General features: G+C 37.1%; 1 protein-coding gene across 8 annotated transcripts in view; it reads right to left on the bottom strand.

The window, feature by feature from the left end:
- Positions 1-4,182: 4,182 nt before the first annotated feature.
- Positions 4,183-23,651, bottom strand: part of scn8aa (sodium channel, voltage gated, type VIII, alpha subunit a) — a 51,867-nt gene continuing 32,398 nt past the window's right edge. For 6 of the 8 annotated variants that reach the window (XM_026243906.1, XM_026243905.1, XM_026243907.1 and 3 more), the window contains 10 exons: positions 23,369-23,486; positions 23,112-23,266; positions 22,272-22,445; positions 16,117-16,239; positions 9,940-10,224; positions 9,789-9,842; positions 9,580-9,717; positions 9,351-9,455; positions 8,985-9,255; positions 4,183-8,860 (listed from right to left, as the gene is read on the bottom strand). In XM_026243906.1, the coding sequence (XP_026099691.1) occupies positions 7,713-8,860; positions 8,985-9,255; positions 9,351-9,455; positions 9,580-9,717; positions 9,789-9,842; positions 9,940-10,224; positions 16,117-16,239; positions 22,272-22,445; positions 23,112-23,266; positions 23,369-23,486 (2,571 nt within the window). In that variant the 3' untranslated portion in view covers positions 4,183-7,712. The remainder of the gene's footprint in view (positions 8,861-8,984; positions 9,256-9,350; positions 9,456-9,579; positions 9,718-9,788; positions 9,843-9,939; positions 10,225-16,116; positions 16,240-22,271; positions 22,446-23,111; positions 23,267-23,368; positions 23,487-23,651) is intronic. The other 2 variants (XM_026243908.1, XM_026243909.1) reach the window with 1 other exon arrangement.

Below are 23,651 nucleotides of genomic sequence, written 5' to 3' on the forward strand. Positions count from 1 at the left end.
TTCAGATAATTTAATGAACTGCCACCATAAACACGACAACTCTCACTCATGACAAATACAAGCCTGAAAATACCTCATAAAACCTCACTTATACAAAATAACTGACAAAATAACTATATATATAATAGGCCTACAATTGAAAAATAAAAATAAACGTAAAAGTGAGAAAAGTTGTTACCTTGTGATAGTGGGCTAAGATTATCAGCTAAATAACGTCCCCTTGTGGATATTATAGGTATACGCATTACTAGAGATACCAAAAATGATAAAGGCTAGGCTTAAATATTTGCCCATTTTAATGTTTTAGATATTTTGACATGAACGTTTATATAAACCTTTGTCTTATAATATTCCCACCATCAAATCTGCGCTGCGAGGTGCTCCCAAACTCATTTCATATAAGCGTGTGTCCGAGAACAGTTTCTTACAGATAGAGTTGGTGTGGTAGACTTATTGTATTTATAAAAGATTTGAATGACCAGAGGTGACTTAGGCTAAGCAGCCTATAATCAAGAGTGTTTGGTTGGAAAATTAATTGGAACGAATAATGATAATAATAATAATAATAATAATACTAATAATAATAATAATAGTAATAGGCCTAAAACTAATAGACTAATAATAATAATAGGCCTAATAATAATATCGTTGATTAAACTACATTTTATTGTTTTAACTGTTGTAGAGGCTCAGTTATGCAAATCTTCCCAAATCTTGACGTAGACATGTGGTGGGGGGTTAAAAGAGACGTTGTTGGAGGACGTGGACCAGTCTTAACTTTGATAAAGAATATCTCTTAGGGTTTCAGACTTCAGACTTTGCAACTTTAGGGATCTTATCTATTCACAAACAGCTTGTAACACTCCAAAGTGAAACGGAAAATTTAAATCGCATCATATGACCCCTTTAATTTCAGCCTTTTAAGACATAAAATAACATATTATAATATTTGTGTTTTATACTTTACTTGGAAAACAATGGCTGACAGTGTTCATGCTTTTTTTTTACTTCCAAAATTACAAAATTCTGCAAGATTAGCAAGCACAAACAAGAAACAGCAATAACTCAGCAACAAAATTAAAACAACAAAGCATGAAATTAAAATGAAAGGACACTACAAACATTTAAATTAAAAAAGGGCTTTTTTTTACTTTACAGATTCTAAATACACTTTAAAGGCTGTTTGAAAATGAGCAATATGAGATTTTGAGTTTACTTGATTTGTTCTGGTGATGATAGTTCATTTTCTTTTGGAAAAGTTATATTCATTTGAATGAATTAAATCTGATGATATATTTATAATATATATAATTTCCCCATAAAACGCATTTATTTATTTATATTATATCAATACTAAAATGCTATAATTTAGCTCCCCAAAACGCTACAGTAAACACCTACAGTACAGAAGAAATATGCCTACTGAAAGTACTAGTTTAATTTTTTATAAATCTATATATAGATTATAGTATTTTAGTATTTGTTTCAGAACGGTTTCCTTTACGTACCCCATTTCAGTGAACTATGAAGAATGCAGTTACGACAGCCACCACTAGACGGAGTGCTTTTACTTCAAAACGGTTTTGTCAGCGCCAGAGACGTTGTCACACGTGATGCAAGAATCCGATCGAGCTTGTAAGCTTCCAAGACCTGCTAACTAAAATGCACAGTTGTAATTTGTCAAACTGGCAGTAGGCTGCTGATTCAGCCACCAGTGGTGCATTCATTTATCTCTAAACGCACCCTCTCTCCTCTCTCAACCTCGTCGCCTCGCTCATACTGAACACGGGTGGTGAGACAGATATTTTAAGATAAAGAGCAGGTCCGTCCCGCGCGTGGCTGTTGCAATCTGAGAATGAGAAGTTGTCGTCATAGCACAAAGCCCCTCCCTCGATATCACGGTCTCCGCCATGTTGGAAGGATACCGGCGGCGAAACAGGATTGTTTAAATGTGTTTTTAAGAGGAGGTTCTCGCAAATCTGCACTTTTTTACCATGCACGGAAGTTACACGATACATATGGAAAACATAGGAACAACGGAATACAGTTTTTTTTTAGGTTACACCAAGCGCAAAACAGTGGTATTTGGAGAAGCTCTCAAGCGGCACAGATACCTGGACCATTTACCTCCATGCACACATATAGACATTGGGAATGATATATTTTTTGGTTTAAGTTACTTCACAATGCCGGAGTTTAAAAGCCACAAGTCTTTGGAAAGTTAGAAATTTTAACTCAATGACACATACTGTAACCAGGTTTTTTTGTTGGGGGCTTTAAAGTGGACAAACCAGTTCTGGGTTAGCTACCGTGGTTAAATGTGTGATTGCGAGATGTAAATGTCCGGGTTAGATTAAAGCCATTAACAGCGTGAATGCAAAGTGACTTACATTGTAAACAGTATAATTCCCAATGTCCATATGTGTGCACTGAGGTAAATTGTTCAGGTCTCTGTGCCGCTGCTCGGAGATGGGATATCATGCATCGTAAGGTTTGGTGAGGAGGGAAGCAATAGAACTAGCCAGGTGACGCGCAGAAAGTCGAGAAGAGACACATTCCTGCTCAGCTGTGAAACGGAGGAGAAGCGAGGAAAAGGTAGAAACAGTTCTGACTCTGAGCGGTTTACATCTCCCACGCTTCCTCTGTTTTGCTTTGGTTTATTTTCGTCCTTTTCCTGTCTGCCATCTTTTTTTAAAATATTCTTACCGACTTTTCTCACAAGGAACAAAAACAGTTTGTTGTTAAGAACATTCTGGTGGTTATTTTTTCATTAATGAAAGTGAATGAGGACTGGTGCTGTCAGACTCGTGCACTGTACCCAAATCTTCGGAAGCCATACAATACATTGTGACACTGCCCATTATTACTGAAAAAACTTGTTATCTACCATAGCTCTACTTGGCCGTTTTATTCATAAGGTAAGTTGCAATAATGTCCATTTTGTAAATATTTTTTTTTTAATGAATCAGATTAATCTTTTAATTAATCATTTGACCCATGGCTTTTCTAGTTGTTCATGATTTACTGGATAATAATTAAATATATGATTTAAAAAATACTTTGTATTTAATATAAGAATGCCCATAGAGTTGTACAATTGTATTCATTTGCATAACTCTTCTAGCCCTAGAAATGACAATTTTAAAATTAGACTTTATCACAATCAGGTTTCTTTTTTTTAAATCAAGTTGAGGAGCTAATTTAATAAGTAAAATAATTTAATTCATTAAAAATGATTTTGTCCCTGGTTGAAACCATCTCAAGATCAACTCACTGACAGTAAGAAATGTCACTGTTTCTCACTCAAAGCTCTTATGTGTTTCAGATGACTATAGTATATAATGCACAAGTCACATGGACCACATTTGTTTTTGTAAGCATTAAAGCTTCAGTCCCCATTTATTGTTGTGAATGAAATGCATTATTCAAATTTGTCTGCTTTCATGTTTACACAGAAGAAAGTAACAATGAGGGCAAGTAAATGATAATCCTTTAAGCAATGCTACACTGGTAATAGTGCAAATCCATTCAACCAAAAGCTAGTGGTCAGGATGCATCCCCCTGAGGTTAGGCATGTCAGATGAGTGTCATTGATACTTAAGCTCACAGCTAATAGCTTTCTATTGATCTCTTTGCTAAACCATAACTTACTAGATGAACAGAGGAGTATTTCTTGCCACAGTCTGCAGTGACTCTCACTTAGAAGTTCATGGTATTCGCGCAAATCCCATCTCACCCCGAGAATCATTTGAAAGTTTCTCATACATCAAAGACAAGACCACAAAATTAAGGGTTTGAGATGACTTACTTCTGCTGAACTGTTGAAAGTGTTTTTGTCCATTTATTAGATGTTGATGGGGTCCAACTTGGTTTTTGAACCCTGTTAAATCAGTTGGGCAAAAACAGTTGAAATTGTTTTTATTGTGTTCCACAGAAGAAAGAAATGCATACAGGATTGGAACAGTTGGAACAAGGATTAAATAATGACCTATTTTTTTTTACCCCTTTTTGGGTGAACTATAACTTTAAGAGTAGAGAATTAAAGTAAATAAAATGTGAAAGGTCTTAATAGGTTTCTGGGGGTGGGGGGCAGTTCCGAGAGTAGCAGATTAAAGACTAATTTCTTGATGTCAGGTGTCTGTGGCTTCTCATTCATGGTCAACAAAATCAGTGACGACTCTGTGCCACTGGAAGGCTGCTTTATTGTTAATAAAAAGTTTCGTGCTCAAATGAAGACAATCTTTTATATATTCTTACTAAGAGTTCCTGTGGTTGTGCCATACACACCATTATATGTCGTCCTGCAACACTGTGTCAAACAAAACAACAGTTTGAAAAGCACTTTTGAAATCTTTTCACAAAATGGAAAGCATTTTAGTCATGCTAAAAATGGAAGTCCAGTAACTGAATATCAATATAAAAGTGAGTTTCAAAGATGGAAAAAAACACAAGTCTGAAGGCAAGCTGTATTTTTTTCTTTTCTTTTTTTTTACAAGCCAAGTGGATGATACACAAAATACAGAAAACAGAACATCAGAAGATTTCAAAACATTGAATCTGGAAGAAGTGGACTTGTTTTCTTGGTTTCAGTGTCCCATTAGCAGTACACCAGACTCCTTGTTCAGACTACAGTCCCTGATTTGCATTGTGCTCCATTTACAATTTTCATGTCTTTACCCCATCATCAACTAAATGTTAAATATGGCACCATCCTCCAAAATTGCAGTGAAATGCAATTCAGAAAATGAAGGAACATGGAGAAAATGCAGTAAAAGGCACACAACAATTAGTGAAGTAGCACTAGAAACAGACCACTGAACACATAAAACCCGGATACAAAATGCATACAAAACTGTTGTTCAGGCCCGCAAGTAACGGCACTGAAGTGTTTGGGGAGGCCTTTAGAGTACAATACATGAACTGTTTTAGACTTTCAGGCTCAGGTGGGTGACCACACAATGTCCATAGACAGGATGGCGGATGTCTATATATGCATAACCCTCTCATTGTACAGTATCAGATTTAAACATCCTAGCAGCGCTGATAACAACCGTGCATGTGTTCATCCCCAACATAATTTTTTGGGACATCAACTGGACATATTGCATTAAATATTACAGTGCTCATTTGTATATCCTTTCATATTATATATATATTATATATATATATATATACACACACACACACTCACATACACGTATATATTCTTTGTATAATATTATTGATACATTATATTATTTAATTCCCTTTAATAAAAGTGAGAAAAAAAAAATTAATATGTGACAAGGGCATCAGCTGGAAGCCATTCTATATCATTGTTATAATTTATTATTAGATTAATAGCAGTATTTCTTTAAAATTCTGTATTTACAAAACCCACAACAAAGCATGCCATTTAAAATAAATTAATATATTACAATGCTCATAGTTTTCCTTAAAAAGTTAATTCTTTTCAGCAATTGTGCCATGTACATCATGACCCTTTCCTGTACATGAATGATACATTAACTTGTCATACAGTCAGTGAGAGTGATTTTTCATTTCACATCTGAACTAAAATGGGAGTTGGGGGGAAAACTACACGGTAGTCTAATTGATTCACCAGGCTTCATTTGGTTCAAGTCCACAGCACCCACACTGATTTACAGATCTCAGGCAGTAAACAGACCTACAGGTCTGAGAAGTAGAGGAAGTGGGTTTGTAAACTAGTGTGCTCTCCCGGACTCTCTGGTGTCCTGTGCCTGCTGACGCAGCGATTGGAGATGTCCTATGATTTCATAATCCTGTTCCTATGTATTAGCATTGTATTACGTTATCTATGATCCACCGTAACACCAGAATAAGTGTTCATCCTTATCAAATAGGAGAGGTAATGAAACATTACTAAAATATTGTAAACAAAGGAATTACTGTTGCAAATTCAAACAATTTCTATTGCACCCAGAGCAAGAAGGAATGGCAGTTTGCTCAAGAGGTAGCAACAAGCCAATCTGTAGTATCACCAACACTGGCTAAAATAACCTACATGCTGTCAGGCAAAAAGTACCCACCACTTCATTCTAAAAGTGCCACCTTCCTTGTTTTCCTGCTGTTTAAGGCCAGTTTACGTGTATAATCCAAGCTGTTACAAATATACATCAATAATTTTTTTCATTCAACAGGGAGAAGGCTATTAAAGGTCTACGAGATGCATTCAAAATGGCTACTCGAGTGCTTTCTCCAACATCTTTCAGACAAAACAAGATGCTAACACAACTGACAACCTCTTTTCATGGTAAACATGAGGATGTGCTGACATGAAGACAAGTACTCCAGGAAAATCGAAGAGATGGTATCCCATCAAAGCATTGTAAGGGTTTAAATGGCATGGTGGCTGTACCTTTTGAAGATCTATTGAAGGCTCTACCAGAGCCTCAGCTGCACATCAAGGGGCAGTTGAATCATATTGCTGGTGTAAAAAACAAATCAAAGGTTTATGAACCCAAGATTTGATTCAAGTGATACTGTTTCTCCAAATGGTCATCCCAAATTCTACTTAGGTCCAGGGCAGTGAAACACCTCTATGTGTGTGCAGATGTGCAGTTGCCATATTGTATATCCAAACGAAGGAACAGCTTTGATCGACCACCTTAAAATACACACATGACGCATGGTGTGAGAGTCGGTTAATCAGGAAGCAAGCCATACGAAGGGTAAGTATACATATACTTGCCATAGCCAGTAGTTAAATATGTTGCTATTGACCAATCATTTCCCAGCTATATCTATTTAATTTGATAACTAGTGGACAGTGTCGAATGTATGGTCAAGCCACTGATGTGGTTTGAGTAGCAGTGCCAAGTGGACTATGATTATACATGCATGATTCCTGATCTAAACATGCCACCATGCAAGTCATTTATATGCATTGAACGAGCACAATTATTTATTTATTTACCAGGAACTCAGTCTGAGTAAGTCCCTTTCAGCCCAAGTCAAAACCCTGAAAAATTCCCCAACCCTATATCGATTTGAAAGCCCATGTATAAAACTTTTTTTTCTGTAAGTATAACAAAGAGATGATGATGAGATGAATGGCATGGGCTGAGCTTTTCCCCTTACTTTTTGTGGGTCAAATAAGGTGAGATATCCATCACAACAACTGAAAACCCTTGCATAATGTGTCCGTGTTTCTTTCTTTTTTTTAAACACGGACACTCCACATGATTGAGTTAACGTCGTTATTACTGGTTCTCCTATGGTTAAAATACAACATCCCAGAATCCACAGGATGAGTGGGAGGTTTCAGTGGGATTTTGGCAGTGTAGTGTTTAAAAAAGGAAGGTTCAAAGCAGTCCATAGCAGAACTCCACGTGTTTTGGTGCAAAGGAATCCATCTTATGAGCTTGCTTTGTACTGCTTTGTCCTTTGGCAGGTGGTCAAAGATGTCTGCCATAGGTCATTATTTTGTTTCTCCTTTTAAGTGCCTTTCAGCTGCAGTTGGAACAGTAAAGTATTGGTCACTGAGCACAAATGTTAAGACAGTAAGCTCATAGGTTGGTTTGGTCATCATTAAATCTATAAAAAACTGAGCTGCTTTCCTGGTGCATTTGTTGTCTGTAAACAACCTTGTTCTCCCAAGATTTCTGTGTTTTTTGTTACAAATGATTTTATATACATTTGTTGGAATAGATAGTTTTAGTCTCGAATCACTAGTTCAGTCTCCGTCATTCTTAACACTTGGATTCCTCGACCTCTTTTTGGTTTGTGCCCTCTTGGCCATTGCTGTCGCTCTCCTCCTGGTTCTCCTTCTCGGGTTTGGTCACGCTGTCGTAGGAAGGCAGCGAGGCAGTAGAAGGCGTGCCCTCCTTCTTGTCCCGATTGGTCCCGCCATTCTCCAGCCTGCTGCTGCTGAGCAAGCGCTTGCAGATGAAGCCTCTCCGAATAAGATAAGCACGGTATGAACGTTGGATGACCGCGGCAGACATGTGCTCCTGCTTTCGGCGCATAGTGGTGGTGATGGGCTCAAAAGACACTTTGGAAGGATTGGCAGCAATGAATCGTTCCTCCATTTGTTGCCGCATCATGTCAAGGTCACCGCTGTCACCCAACACGCGTTTGGTGAAGGCAAACAGGATATCTAGGCAGTGAATACGGTCGCCGCTCACCATGGGCAGGTCCATGGCGATCAGCTCTATAGTGTTGGGCTTGGGAACGCGCAGTGGGTACTCCAGAGTATCAGCAAAGTCACCCAGCTTGGCAAAGGTGATAAACTGGGAAGCAGTGGGGTCAAACTTTTCCCAGATTTCGTAAAAGGACTCAAAGTCATCCTCACAAAGTGGATCAGCGCTTTCCTCTGTGGCGACGCTGAAGTTCTCCAGAATGATGGCGATATACATGTTAACCACGATAAGGAACGAGACAATAATGTACATGACGAAAAAGAAGATGCCCACTGAAGGGTTTCCGCAGTCTCCTTTCACTGTGGTACCTGGATTCTCCTTATTTGGGTCACAATCAGGTGGGTAGTTGAGAATGGGAGCAAGAAGGCCATCCCACCCTGCTGAGGTGGTTATCATGAACAGGCAGATCATGCTATTCCCAAATGTTTCAAAATTATACAAGTCATCTATGCCAGACTCCCGCTTCACGTAGGCAAAGTTTGACATACCAAAGATAGAAAAGATGAACATGACCAAAAACAGCAGAAGGCCGATATTAAACAGGGCTGGTAGTGACATCATCAGTGCAAACAGTAAAGTCCGAATGCCCTTTGCTCCTTTGATCAGACGCAAGATACGTCCGATTCGAGCCAGACGGATAACCCTGAACAAAGTTGGTGACACAAAGTACTTCTCGATCAGGTCAGCCAGAAACATACCTGTGGTTTGGGGGATAGAAAGCAAGGAGAAGAAGAGGACAAATGAGCCAAACATACGCCACTGTATTTCCAAACCTAAATGAAAAACAAAATGGGAGTTTTAAGTGAAACATTGTTTACTTACCCACAATAGAGAGTATGACCACAACACAGTCAAAGACGTTCCAGCCATTGGTGAAGTAGTAATGACGCAGTGCAAAGAGCTTCAGGACAAACTCGGAGGTGAAGGCCACGATAAAGATGAAGTTAACCCAATACAGAATGTTTTCAGTCTCCTTTGACTGATCGTCTGTCTCAACCATCATGGTGACCATGTTCAAACAGATGAGGATCATGATGGAGATATCAAAGACCTGCTGTGTCACAAAGTCAAACACCATGCCCTGGAGCTTGTTCTAAAGAAGAGGAGAAATTAGAATAGATTTGAGATTAGGACTCTATTCAAGTCAATTCAATGAGCGAAATATCACACTTTTTATCAGTGTTGTACCTGTGGTCTGGGTATGGGTTTCTGAGGTTTCTTTGAGCCAAGCTTCTTCATAGCATTGTAGTACTTCTTTTGTTCCTCTGTCATGAAGATATCCTGACCTCCAAAGTATAGTCATAAACAATATTCGGTTAAAATCTGCTCCACTTAAGTCCAAATATGCTGTGAAAATCACTTGTTTAAATGCAAAAGAACAAATAATTGAAAGTGAAGAGAAAAAGTGGAGACTTATCTTTTTCTTCTGCTGGTTGAAGTTATCAATGATGACACCAATGAAGAGGTTGAGTGTGAAGAAAGAGCCAAATATAATGAAGATAACAAAGTAGATATACATGTAGATGTTGTCCTCATACTTTGGTTGGTCTCCCACCTGAGGAGAGAAAGAAAGTTTAAATGGGAACTTTGACTCAAGTGGCAAGTAAGATTGCACAAATAGCTCACCTTTCGTGAATCAATTGCTGCATACATGATGTCCATCCATCCTTTAAATGTTGCCTAAGCAGCATAAAGAGAAAGTTAATATCAGTGTTTAACATATTTCTTCAGCCAAAAAACATCCTACTAGAAACTAAAAGCAGGCAGCTACACTTACCACTTGCAGTAGAGCCAAGTAACCAGCACCCACATTGTCAAAGTTGATTTTGACGTTTCTCCAGCGCACCTCAGTGAAGTTCTGATCTATCAATGCTTGGCACTCTGATTTGTTGTTGACTACATCAATTTCGAACAATGCCTTTTCAGTCATATTGTAGCAGTAGTAATACTTTCCCGCAAACAGGTTGACACCCATGATACTGAAAATCAGCCAAAAGATGAGGCAAACCAGCAAGACATTCATAATGGAAGGGATGGCACCCACCAAGGCGTTGACTACCACCTAGACCATAGTAGGACAGACAAGACAGTACAGTGTAAGAGACCCGAAATGGCCCAGCAAATCCTTAAAGAGAAACACATTTAAAGACTCTCACATTTGTGGCTGCATATTTGTATGGCATAAGAAAAGGAATGACACTATGAACATTGCTCAGTGTCCAATATTAGCAAATTATAAAATATCTTTGATTCATGTTTCAGTCACATGGCCATCCAAGAAAATTGCTATAAAGCTTATCATCTACACTGTCTTTATTTTGTTTCAGTCATAGGCGGAGAGTGTCCTACAGTCCTAGCCATGGGGATTTGGGGCAAAAATGGCTCTAAATTGGACAAAAAAATTTCCCTGTACAAACAAATAAAATATATTACGTCCGTTGCTAACAAAGTGAAAATTAATAAACCGTGTCAATTGTGTAGTCAGACATCACTGAAACTAGACTGTTTTGATGAGTGCGTGCATGTTGTCTGAGTGAATTCTGGACTATTGCAAATTCTCAACATAAACAACAAAGCGTAATTGTACGTACAATGTAAGTAAGAGATTAATTTCACAGTGTATAGCTACAGCTTCAGTGATTATAAATGGTAGTTTTGTTTTTTTGAGAGTACTTAAACTCGTGATAGATCAAAGTTAGTGATAATGTCACTTTCTATAGCCTGTATAATTTATTCGCTGTTTGAATAGCCATGGAAAGGAAATATTATATAATTATCAATTTCTAAAGTTTTTACTAAATTGTAATCACGTTAAATACAATTAAACATGTTTTATTATCCTATATGACACCCATGTCTGGTTCTTGCCTAAAAAGATGGGTTTATGATGTTGAATACATTTGGCTGCTTTTAGCCTTATCCCGGAGTTGGTTCACCCTCCGCCTATGGCTTCAGCTCCGTTTAAAATGTTTCCAAGGTTCCTACTACTATAATTCTACATTTGATATTTTTGTTAGTTTTCCTATAGATGACAGTTTTAATGTAAGATGATGACATCAGTGTGCTTTCTGACAAAACTAGCAACCAAAGATTACTGATTTGCACCCCTGCATATAGTCTCTTTTAGTTGTTCAAGAACTGTTATACTTAAAACAGCGGTTCTTATATGAACTTAGTGTCAGGGAAAGTTACTTTTAAAAGATATGCATTAAAATATTGTGTTACTCCATAAAAAGCTACCAAGTGTTAGCAATTAACTTAGTGGGATTTGTAAATTGATTAATTATTTATTTGCATAAGTATGAATTTATTAGTATAGTACTGGTTGAATTCAGCATATACGTATACGTGAGGTTTGGGAAATATTTTTTTACTGGTTATGCTGTCAGCACAATTTTTCTTTTCCTTGGGTGGCCCTATGACTTTTAAAAAGTAAATACTTTTACTTGTCTATACTAGTTTCAAAGCCAGAAAATCCTTTGAATCCCCAAAATTAGAGTCCTAAATAAGTGCTTCATTGGATTATCCCAGCACTGCATGTGGAAAGATGCATCCAAAATTACACACTGTATTCAATGAAGAACCTACAGAAGGTACTTCATTAACAGTATGTTAATCAGTTTATGTTAAGTATGTAGGCATGTAGTATGAATACAATACATACTACATCTACCATGTTGCCACTGTTATGTGACCTATGATTTTTCATACAAATATGCCACACACTCACACAACTTCTACATCCCCAAAGCAAACAGTTGCATCCTTAACACTACAACCCACCACCCAACTACTTTAACATTGCCGTGGCAAGCTTAAGTAACTTAAAACCTGTTACACATCATCCCATCCTTCCCACAACCCATTTGTCTCCATATCCTTCCCCTCCCCCACTGTCCCAGTCAGGACGTCATCCATCAGTGATTAGCGATGAGCAGAGCGTGCCAGGAGACGCTCACTAACTGTGTTAGGCAGCCGAGCCGCAGCTCTCAGGCAGCTGAGCATGCAGATCTCTCACATACTGAAAAGTGGAGCCATATTCCCCCCTTGAACACACAGAGGCACAGAGGATGGCAGGATTCTCTCAGCAAGTGCAGATGTTTTTGAGTGCTGATTTGTTTTACATTTTCAAAATGAGAAATACAGAAATACACAAAGATTATGAGTGCTGGAGATTGAAAGACCCCCAGGAAAAAGCACTTGTCAAGAGAATTACTGTCCATCTTTCAACAGAGCCTATGTATTCAAATGTCACATAGACATAAAATATTTTTCTGAGAATCGACACAGATATCAAAGTGAGGGAAAATGGCTTTCAAAAGTGCATAATGTGCATTTCCAATTGAACAGGACATGCGTGTTACATGACATCTTTGTGCAATCTCAAGAACCGTTAAAATCAATAAATAAATGGACAGGAGAGGCAGCAGTGTGGAGCAGTTTCTGCCATTTCAAAGCTGGCTGGCTTTCGATAAATGATTTGGGGTATAGAAAAACTAATAATTGAATTAGGTAACTAAAATTTTAGATAATCAAGACAATACATCAGTCGGAAACTAATTCCTATACTTAGTGTGTTTGTATTTGGTCAGAGAATCGGTTATCAAAAATCGCAAACAAACCACTGGTTTTATCTCTCAACTGTTGCGTCTCCTTATCAAGTCATTTATTCATTTTTAACTCTAATTTCAAACAAAACAGCATATCAGTTTAGGAACATCTATTATTCACTAGGGTAAGAACTCATTGTTCCCTCTGTACTTATTTTACTCATATATGCTTCTAAAGGTTACATAAAATGAATTTCATACACCCTCATGAATCCAATTAGATAAAACAAATTGAACATATCTAGGAAAACATCATTTCGATTCACCCAAAAATGACAGTTTAATCTACGCACAATACTTAAAGTATTAATAGACAAAAGAAATACAGAAGACAAAAAAACAAAAAAAAACAATTAGAAATAAACTGCCATAAAATAGTACAACAAGGCTCCAGAATAAAATACAAATGACTAACGAGCCACTGGCTCTTAAAATGAAACATTTAGGAGCCAAAATATTTTGACTATGATCTATAAATTACAAACAAAATAATAATAATAATAAAAATGGTAAAATAATATTTTTTAAAATTAATTCAAGTAACATATCCTGGTCCATTTACAATCGGATCTAAATATAATGTTATTCACCAAGGGAACTCATTGCATGATTATTTCACTGACTGAGCGAGTCTTCTTTAAACAACTAACTCAAGCACATTCGTTTCTTGAAACATTTACTCAAAGCAAGAACATGGCTGACACTATGTTCTTTACCCATTATAGCTGACAAACTGTATATGGACACCAAGGTGCTTTGACTATCACCAGTGGTGACTAGATTTTACATTAGTGGTCGTGTTTTGAAAATCACATTTGCAACCATTTATTTGAAACCTGGAGCCCTGTTAGCAGATGTATACACATAAAGGCAAACATAACATCAAATAAAACTTTAAATTCGATAACTGAGAAACCTTATCTGTCATTTTTGGGTCCAGCCATACCTTTAGTCATAACAGCAGTGAGATCACAGATCTCTTTACTCTGATACCTTTTCTGTTTGGAAGTAAAACTAACACAAACCTCTCACTTCCGTGGTCTCGCACATTTCCTAAGCTTCTGTGTTGACTGCTTGTTAACCACTGACTAGTAACGATTATAAATGTCCTAACTAATCAAATCTAAAAGATGTCATCCATTACACATTGCTAAAGGCTTCAACTGAAAACCAGTTGGAAAATACAGAGCTATACAGAAGCTTAGCAAATATCTCCCTCTCACTCCCGGGGTTTCTCTTTTTACAGTTCCATGTGCAGATCCTCGGTAAGCACAGAGGGGTGAGGTGAGCCTCCAGCGGCTTGGTTCCTCGACGCTGCTCTGGGCTGGGCAGCGCGGGGCCAAATGGGCTGAAGTGAACAGTGTGAAATGGAGGGAGGGAGGCAGGGAGGAGGTGAGGGGGGGTTGAGAGGATACAGCTCAAGGAAACCAAGTCCACAGGTAAGAGAAGAAAGACTGACAACAACCAGGTGCAACGGTTCACATCCATCAATGGGATAAAGTACCTATCTTTGCCAAATTTGTTAGGATGGCCTGCATGTGTTCAAACAATCAGCACTGAAGAAAAACTGTGAAACTGCACATATTTTTGCTCTCTGCCTAAAGTAAACTAGCCCATTTCTTTTACCTTGACCAATTGACTCTTTGCTAAGCCTTAAAACATCACTGACCTATTATACCTTAGTAATTCTTGCTGTATCCAGCTTAGTCAGTTGTACATATGCATCTTCAGATAGTTTTAAATGGAATTCTAAAGATTTTATACTACTATTCATAAGTTTGGGCTTGGGAAAATTCTGTAATGTTTTTGAGAAAAGTCAAAATTTTCCACCAAAGCTGCATTTATCTTGACAAAATAAAGCAAAAATAGTAATATTGTGAAATATTATTACAATTTAAAAATCGTAATCTTTGGTTTTCAGTGTCACATGCTGATTTGGGGCTTAAGATACATTTCTTATTATCAATAAAGCAGCATTTAATTTTATTAACATTATAAATGTCTTAACTTTCACTGTTGAGTAATTTGTTGCATCCTTAATGAATAAAAATATGAATTAAAATTAAATGAAAATCTAACTGAACCTACAGTTTAGTGTATCCACCTTATTTTTCAATGCAGAAGTCATTTTCTGTGAATGAGCGAGACTTCTGGTTCATTAGCTGCTGTAGGGAAATAACGAGAAGAAAAACAAAGTGCAGTACATGATAAAACGGTTTTCACTACATACCAGTGTGTTCTTAATTAAGAAATTACATTAAAATAATATGGTAAGACACCAGTTTGCAATATCAAGCAGCAAAACAAGCTGTTTCATACAGCTAAAATAGCTGGAAGCGGATGACAGTGGAAGCCAGACACATACAATTTACAAATGGCCACATCCACACAAGGGAAAAATAAGGTGGATACAAAATGGTAAAATAATTTTGCTTGATGACATACATGCAGTGTTTCCCAATCTTTATGATCATTATAAGATGTTATATCCCCACCCAAAAAAACTTTAACTTAAATATGGACAATCTGAATTGTAATTAATTTACATATTAATTCATAGTACAGTATTTGATGCATTTTAGAGCTTTCCTTGATTCAACCTCTTAATCGCAGTATTGCATAATGTAATTTCCTTAGAAACTTTTTACATTTTAACAACACTCACAGAGAGTGAGTAACAGTTACCAAGGGGCGTGGAGCTTAGCAAAGAGTAAATTATATTAAATGTGCTCTGAGTCATCAAGAGAATATCTAGTGTGCTGTAGTACTGGTGAAGTGGGGACCTCAGTGGTAAAGTGTTCTGTGCTGCTGGTTGTTCTCTGAGAGACAGGGTCAGTGTAACAGAGGAGAGATGGAAGGAAGGGGCTCTCCATCCAAAGCAGAAGTTGAGAGTCAGGCCAAAGAAACAGCCAATTGCAGATCAAACGCTTTGTGAAATGAGAAAGGATTTGAATGGTGTTGTGTTTAGTTTTGTAAATAATTGTTCATGCTGTTTTTGTCCTCCAGGGCCAATTGGAAATATCATTTGTAATGAGGCAGCTTTGATACGTCTGACAATGACTTAACTGGGAGTCAATCATACACCTGATTTCAGTTAAATCAGGGAAGCTTTTCACATCCTATTTTTCAAGTTATCTCAGCTGCATCATGACTGGATCATTAATGTGGTACAGAAGAGGTGTGCATGAAAAGGTGAGTCCTTTTAATTGGCGTCTGTCTTGAAAAATAAATCCCCAGGTAGGGTTTCGGTTGGTCCTTGTTTTTTTTTTCCTCGATCAGTTCTAGCATGCTTTAACTGCTGAATGGGCATGCAGAGAGATCAGCTCTATAGCTTTGTATCTTACCCTCATCCCTTCAAAACGTGACAATGCTCTGAGGGGTCTCAGGGCCCTTAGTGTCCTGAGAGATTTAATGGGCCCTAGTTCGGAGTAGCCCAGTGCATTAGCTATAAGGCTGATTATAGACACCTACACAGAAACAGAGAAGCAAAAAAGGATCCATACTGTTAGACGAGAGAAAGCTCTTCAGGAAGCGATGGCCTGTAGAGCTGCTGGAACGTTGGTTTACACACATACACAACAGTTCGGATGGGTATATACATATATAACACTGCATTTATACATGTATATATCCCCAAGAATGAGACAGAGAAAGACTCATATTTAGTATCGGTTACAGGATAAACCCAAGATTTTGTGCTCTGTTCGTTTTGGGAGATCACCAACCCTTGTGAGCTTCCTTACACCTGTTGAGAAACTTGTGGTTGAAAGAAAGAGACAGATAGAAAGAGAAGCATAAGGCTCAAAAAAAAAAAAAAGACAGAGATGCACACAGCGCATGTCTGATAGAGTACGTTAGGGGACCTTGGGGACGTGGGGGTTGAGAAGATAGAGGTGACCCCTGTAGATGCATCAAAAAAACAACCCAACATACTGCAAGAACCTTACCCTTGCCCATCTAACATTGTCTCTCCATGTCGCTCTTGGCTGAGGCATTAAATCCCATTAAATTTAAGACAGACAAACTAATGGAACCTGTGAGAAAGAATACAGGTAAAAATGTACATGTATGCCAAATTGCATTGATTTTACAGTTTAAAGAGCATCACATTGACACAGTAACGTGAGGGGCGGGCGCAGATAGTAAATGGACATTAGACAGCACCCAAAGGATGAAATAAAATCACTCTGCGGGAACCCAAGCCCTGGTTACACAAAATGCCATCCATGGGGAAAACTAAACAAAGGTCATATCTGTCAAAATGGCTCTCTAGAGAACCGTACTGATTATATCACATGTCAATGCAAAGGACTGGTGCAAACAAGAACATCAAAAAAGTCTTGTAAATGTTCAGGAACAAAACCACCAATGGATAGACAGTGGATTGGGACACCAGGCTTGAGCACCCCTATGAAAAGGTATACAAATAGTCCACAACACTGAAAGCTAACCAATTCACGGAAGGGGTTCTATTAAAGGTGAAAGCTTTATTCTAAATGGCTATCATATTCCTTTACTGAAGAAACCATGCTAGCTGACATTTTAGAAACCAAAACCCAAGAATTATTGGTGGCTTTTAATAGGTATGACCCACAAGGGCAGCAGTATGCATCAATAATCTCTGCACAGAAATATCCACTGTTAAATTTCCCAGATTTTTTTTATTATAATTGATTTGGTGGCATCAATTAAAATGGACACATTTTTTAGTTTTAGTTTTAATTTACAAATAATTATAAAAATGCAATTTTTTCGTCTCAAAATATACAGAATATCTCTTCACAAAATTAGTACTTTTTAGAAGCTACCATGTAATAAAGCTTTCTCCTTCATCTACCTATCATGTGATCTTTGGGGTTAATTGTCACCTTTAGCCTCAGTTGGAACCCACAAGCACCCCTTTATGGAGGGCCCCGGGGGCCCCGGGGCCCCCTGAGCCGGCTGAGATGGCCCCTCAGTGTAAGCCTTCTTCATCTGCTAGCACGCTCGTTCTGTAAGGCAAGGTCAATGAGATGTGTGGCTGTGGCCAAATGAAGACAGGAAAAAAAATAAACTAAAATTGAATAGATTCAAAACAATCAAAAATGGCTGATGTTTGTCACTCAAACCACTATTAAATGAATTTTAAGATAATAAAGCATATTAAAATAATGTTTTATATATTATTACATATTTTTTTGGGAATGGATCATAGCGCATAGACTCCCTTAATATATATTTTTAAAAAAAAATAATATGAGCATAGTCAAATAATAGTCTGTATGGTTGATGGCACAGATATATAGCATGACAGACAATAGGAAATAATGGAACATATACAGTATTTAAACATACATGAACACACAAACGCATGCTAGATATGATGCCGGTCCCTTGTTAAAGCCCTCTGAGCATCACATCCATAAAAGCAAAAGCAAATAACAGTGGAGGAACAAAGCATAGACTAGTCAGGAGGACAACTCACCGTCTGCTACACGTCCTCAACATCAACACATCTCAGCACTACCTCATGGAAGGGAATAATGAACTTTTGATCCATCTTGGGATATGGAGTTCTTCCCAACTAGCACAAGTGTTAGTCCAGCACCCCAGGAATAGTTAAGATGGAATATTAGCTCCCATCAGCCTCGATTAGGGCTGAGGAGTAGGGTTTGATGGACAGAGGGTGGGTATGGGCTGTAGTCAGAGCAAACTCACAAATTTGGTTTATTTTTAGTTGTGGGATGACTCCTTAGTCAGTTGCTGGTCAGACTAAGTGTTATGCTGCATTCCACTCCAAGTCAGATGGGGAATATTCCTACATGATATCTTAAAATCCCTGAACAGAAAACATTCCCAGACACTAAGACGATGTATAAATAAGATGTTTGACAGCTTCATTTAGGCATTTGGTACAACTTGCATTCAAGGAATGCATTTTGTAAGTTAATGCATTCCATGAGAATCAAACCCATGACTTCAGCATTGCTCGTCATGCTCCACAGTTTGAATCACAGCAACTTCATGGATTTAACCAACTAGTAACCAAATTGTGGAGGATAAATGATACATGTTAAAATATCAGATACCAAAATAGTACCATGTTTCGTACCAGGGGTGTGGGAAGATATTTTAGGTTGGGGGTGCTGTATGCATTGTGGGGGGGGGGGGGGTATTTACGCTGTGAAAATAGCATATTTTCTTAGCAATAGATGCTATTTACACTAAGTGCCATTAAATAGATTCTATTTATACGGTGTTAAAATAGCAGGATTTTCTGCTAATTACTTATTGCAAATAGTGGTTAATTACCTGCACCTCAGCATAGTAATACATTATAAAACAGTATGCAGTAATAACTTATTGATTTATTTCAAATAAATATATTGATTTCATTTAAATTATTAAATGGGTGCCACCTTATTGAGACAAAAGCCTACCCTAAACCTTCCGGATACTTTATTTTCAACTTTTTGATTATTTCCTTAATCTTTATCAAATATAAATGCTTTTCTAATTTGATTTGATATTTGAAAATGGAGAAAAAAAAAGTTTGGTCGATTGCGTCAAAATTAATGTAACACATGCTTTATCATCTACGCCACTGAATCTTATGATTGTAATGTTGACAAGCCCAGTCAAATGTTGGTGGGTGAAGCTAACGTTAGTGTCTCTGCCACCAATGTGACCTATTTGCACTTACTGTACATGGACAATCCATTTTTTTTATTATTATTTTTATTCCTGACAGTTAGACCGTTGCCCACAGAAAGCGCCTATGTTTCATACTATCTGAAAACAACTTATACCCTCATTTAATACCTCTGATTTATTTATGTATTTCATTTGCTAAAAAATAATAATATAAAGTATTATAAATAAACATCCCTGTGCTCATTTCCCTATATACAACTATTCAAACGTTTGGGGTGGTTTTTCAATGTTTTCAAAAGAAGTGTCTTATGCTTACCAAGGCTGCATTTATTTGATTAAAAATACAGTAAAAACAGTAATATTGTGAAACGTTATTACAATTTAAATTTTAGTTAATTTACATTTTATTATAAATCTAATTTGTTAAAGCGATGGCAGAGATACATTTTCAACAGCCATACTCCAGTCCCATAACCAAATCAGACCAATCATGATTTGGTGCTCAAGAAACATTTCTCAGCATTGTCACAGTTGAAAACATTTGTGCTACTTAATATTTTTGTGGACATCATGATACATATTTTTTCAGGATTCTTTGATGAATACAGAATTTATTGGAAATGGAAATTTTTGATCATTTTAATGTGCCTTTGTTGAAAAACAGTATTCATTTATTTAAAAACAAACATTTCCCAAACTTTGAACAGAGTTTGCAAGATGTCATAAAACCAGTGTCTCTTCATGGATTCTGAGATGGAAGTCTGGTAGTAAAGTTCTTTTTAACTTTTGCATGCAGGAAATTAAAAGTTTCAGAGTTGGAATGAAATACAGCACCAGCTATGAATGAGGGATCAGGCTTTGTGTGTAAATAAATAAATGTGATAATTAATTAATTTTCGATGTGTAAAAATTCTCTTTATATAGTGCTAAACAATATATTTCAGAATAAAACTTTTGGGAGAGTTTATATGATTTTGGATAAATTTTTAGGTGGATAAAACTGTCTAAAATAGAATAAACCAAATAGACTGTGTATGAATCTAATAATGTCACACAGCACCTCATTAAACAGCATTTGGTGTACGAGTTCTGCTAAAAAGTGGTTAGTTCAGGAACCAGGTCAGAACACACAATCAAATAATCAAATTGTATCTTGACATGGTCACAGCAATTGTAACATGTCCTCCACATATCATGAGAAAAGCACATCCACATGACATTTCTCTGAATCCCTTAGTTTGGAGTCCAAGTGTGAGCATTTTAGTCAAATAAACAGCTTAATATATTTTCATCAAATACTTTGAATCAAAATTTAAAACTACATAAGAGTCATTCATTTGTTGTATAAAATACTCTGTTGATGGAACAACTGATTGCAATCATAACTTACTTGTAATGGACTCTAAAATGCATTTTACACTTGGTGAGTCTCCCACAATAAGGGCAGAAAATGAAACCAGTCAGAGGCCATGCATATCTTATTGTTCACACAGTATAGACATCATCCACATGTACAAGATTTAGAAACAAGGTTCATTTAGAATGAGATATGCTTGAATATCTTAAATCAATAATCATTTGTTATTGATAGACTAATTCTGACTAGTAATTTCCATTACAACACGTAAACCATATAACGATTTACTAAAGGAAATTGCATACAAAGGGGGAAGACAAAAAAGTACAATTATTTGCACAATACTGGTGACATTCGAAGCCAGTTTATCATTCTTGATAGCAGATATTCAAGCATCTCGGTCACGTAGAAATCTAGCATTTTTGCACAGCTATGCATGGGTGATAGAGCTTAAAGAGATGATGCCATCTTATGAAATAACATGATTTAGACACCAAGAATGTTACATAAGCATTTATATTCAAGATAAGCGCAATGTTTTTCCTTCAAGCTTCACCCCTGCATACCAACACACAGCTTTAGTCTTCATATAAAAGATCACATTTGACTCTTCTTTGTCCAAAACATTAACATCTTGTTGAAAGGGGAACCATCCTGTTGTTGGCCTCGACTATCACATAAAACATCTGCATAAATACAGGAGAGGCAGATATCTCCTCTGCTACACCATTTTCCTTTTTAACTGACAGCTCAAAGAAGCCGCTCCACCAGTTTTAGCTATTTTTAAGTCATCTTTAAAAGTTACCTTGCTGTGAATGGCAACCAGTATTGTCAGGTCTATGAACATGCAGAGTTTATACGTCTCTGCTGTCAGAAACGCCAACGAATTTATTTTATCAGTTTAAACAAAGCTTCTAAAGTCCCTGACTCAGTCCGGTCACTTGGTAACAGAGAAAACAGAGAATTTTCCAAAGCTGTCTATCAAGACAATTTTATTTTACTTCGTTAGTTAAAATCATGTTAAGCAAATCAAGTGTTTTTTCAGTATGGTTCTAGAGCAGCAGTCAGGAACCTATGACTTGCGACCCACACTTGGCTCTTTGACAAAAATCATCGCCAGATCTCTTACCCTTTACCATCAAATGATCTATTATAAAAATGAGACATCACTAGATATCAGCAATTCCTTTGTTTTAGAGCCTATATAAGCTGAAAAAAGGTCTGAAATAATACTTACACATTTTTCAAATAAATTTTTTTGTCCAAAGCAGCCATATGTGTTATCACATCATGCTGCTTGGCCCCACACAATGATGCATCATTGGTGCAAAATCTCGTTCCACATAGCTTCATATTAGAAATGAAATATGTTCTGATCCAGGTTGTAATACAATATAACACTAGTCAGACTTTGCTTTTGGCAGGATGGAACCCATCAACAAAATGTGTACGTTAAGGGCATTTATCAAACTGACAACAAACACAGCACAAATTAGATCGTAGACTTACGTCAACAATGAAGAAGTCCAGCCAGCACCAGGCGTTGGTGAAGTACTTGACAAAACCGTAGGCCACCCACTTTAACAACATCTCCAATATGAAGATGTAGGTAAAGACCTTGTCAGCGTACTCCAGAATAATACGGATTGTCTTCCTCTGTTCAATGTACACATCCTCAAAAGCCTGCAGCAGATAACATTTAGTTGCATTAATAAAACTAGTACTATCTGCTTCTCACAATACCTCTCAGTGGTTTTCATTTAAATTAGAAAACTAAAGAGAATGCAAGAAATAATCATCAGAAAAAATGAAATAATGATAATGATATTATTATTATTTATGCACAACAACAACTGGGAAAACAACTGAACAGAAGGCTACTATTTTGTGCAATAATTCAGTTAAAAACAGTCAGCATTAAAAAAGCAATCGTATAAAGCAAGACCCCTGATTCTATTACATTCCTTTTTTGGCAACATTAGCAGTGCTAAAGACAGAAACATTTCCAGTGCTAGAAATAGATCCAATAGGATGAATAGTACAGTCCATTAATCACAACACCCAGCAGTTCAGCTCTGGTGCCAGGTTTCTACAATGACTCAATGCCTGCTTGAACCTCACATTATATATACCTCACATGAACATTCATTTAACAGTCAGACAGTATCCAAAACAAAATGGAAATCGGTTCAAAAGGACAAAAAAAAAAAAAGTTTTTATGTTACAACACAATATAATAATTGAATCCCAAACAATATTTAAGCAGCATTTTTCTACTCAAGTAGTTAAACACAAAGTGCTTCAGCACATCCCTGCAAGAAATTTGTGTGTGTTTGTGTAGATCCTCACCAACGCTCCACTACTGAGGAGGATCATAAAGATGATGATGGTTTCAAACCAGTTGTGCTCCACAATGAGATAGCAGGTCTTCCGGAGGAACCACCAATTCTTACCCCAGCCCTCCGTGATGGGCACATCACAACACTTGTAGCGGGCCACACAAGCTGCAAAATGCCACACATTATACTTCTGTTCTCACAATCTATTACAGTTTCTGAATTGAAAAATTATTATAATTTGCAAAGAGGAATCTATGAACCCTTTACCTTCAGTCCAACAAGGTTCTGGGTCATCATATTCCTCTACTGCCTCCACCACCACCGCTTCTTCTACCTCTGGTTTAAGATCTATGGTGCTGCCCTCTGAAGAGCTGATTTCACCCAACTAATTAAGAAGAGTTCACAAGTGCCATTTTTTATGTTAATAGCAAAGCAAAAACAATGTTCAATCCCAACTGTAACCGCATTATTAAAATGCTTAAAAAACTCAAGATGCTCAAAAAGAACAATTTCTTAAATAGCACAGGTTTTAGGACTGTTTGCCTGACCA

The sequence above is a fragment of the Carassius auratus genome, unplaced genomic scaffold (assembly GCF_003368295.1).
Source record: "Carassius auratus strain Wakin unplaced genomic scaffold, ASM336829v1 scaf_tig00004557, whole genome shotgun sequence".
NCBI classification, from domain to species: Eukaryota; Metazoa; Chordata; class Actinopteri; order Cypriniformes; family Cyprinidae; genus Carassius; species Carassius auratus.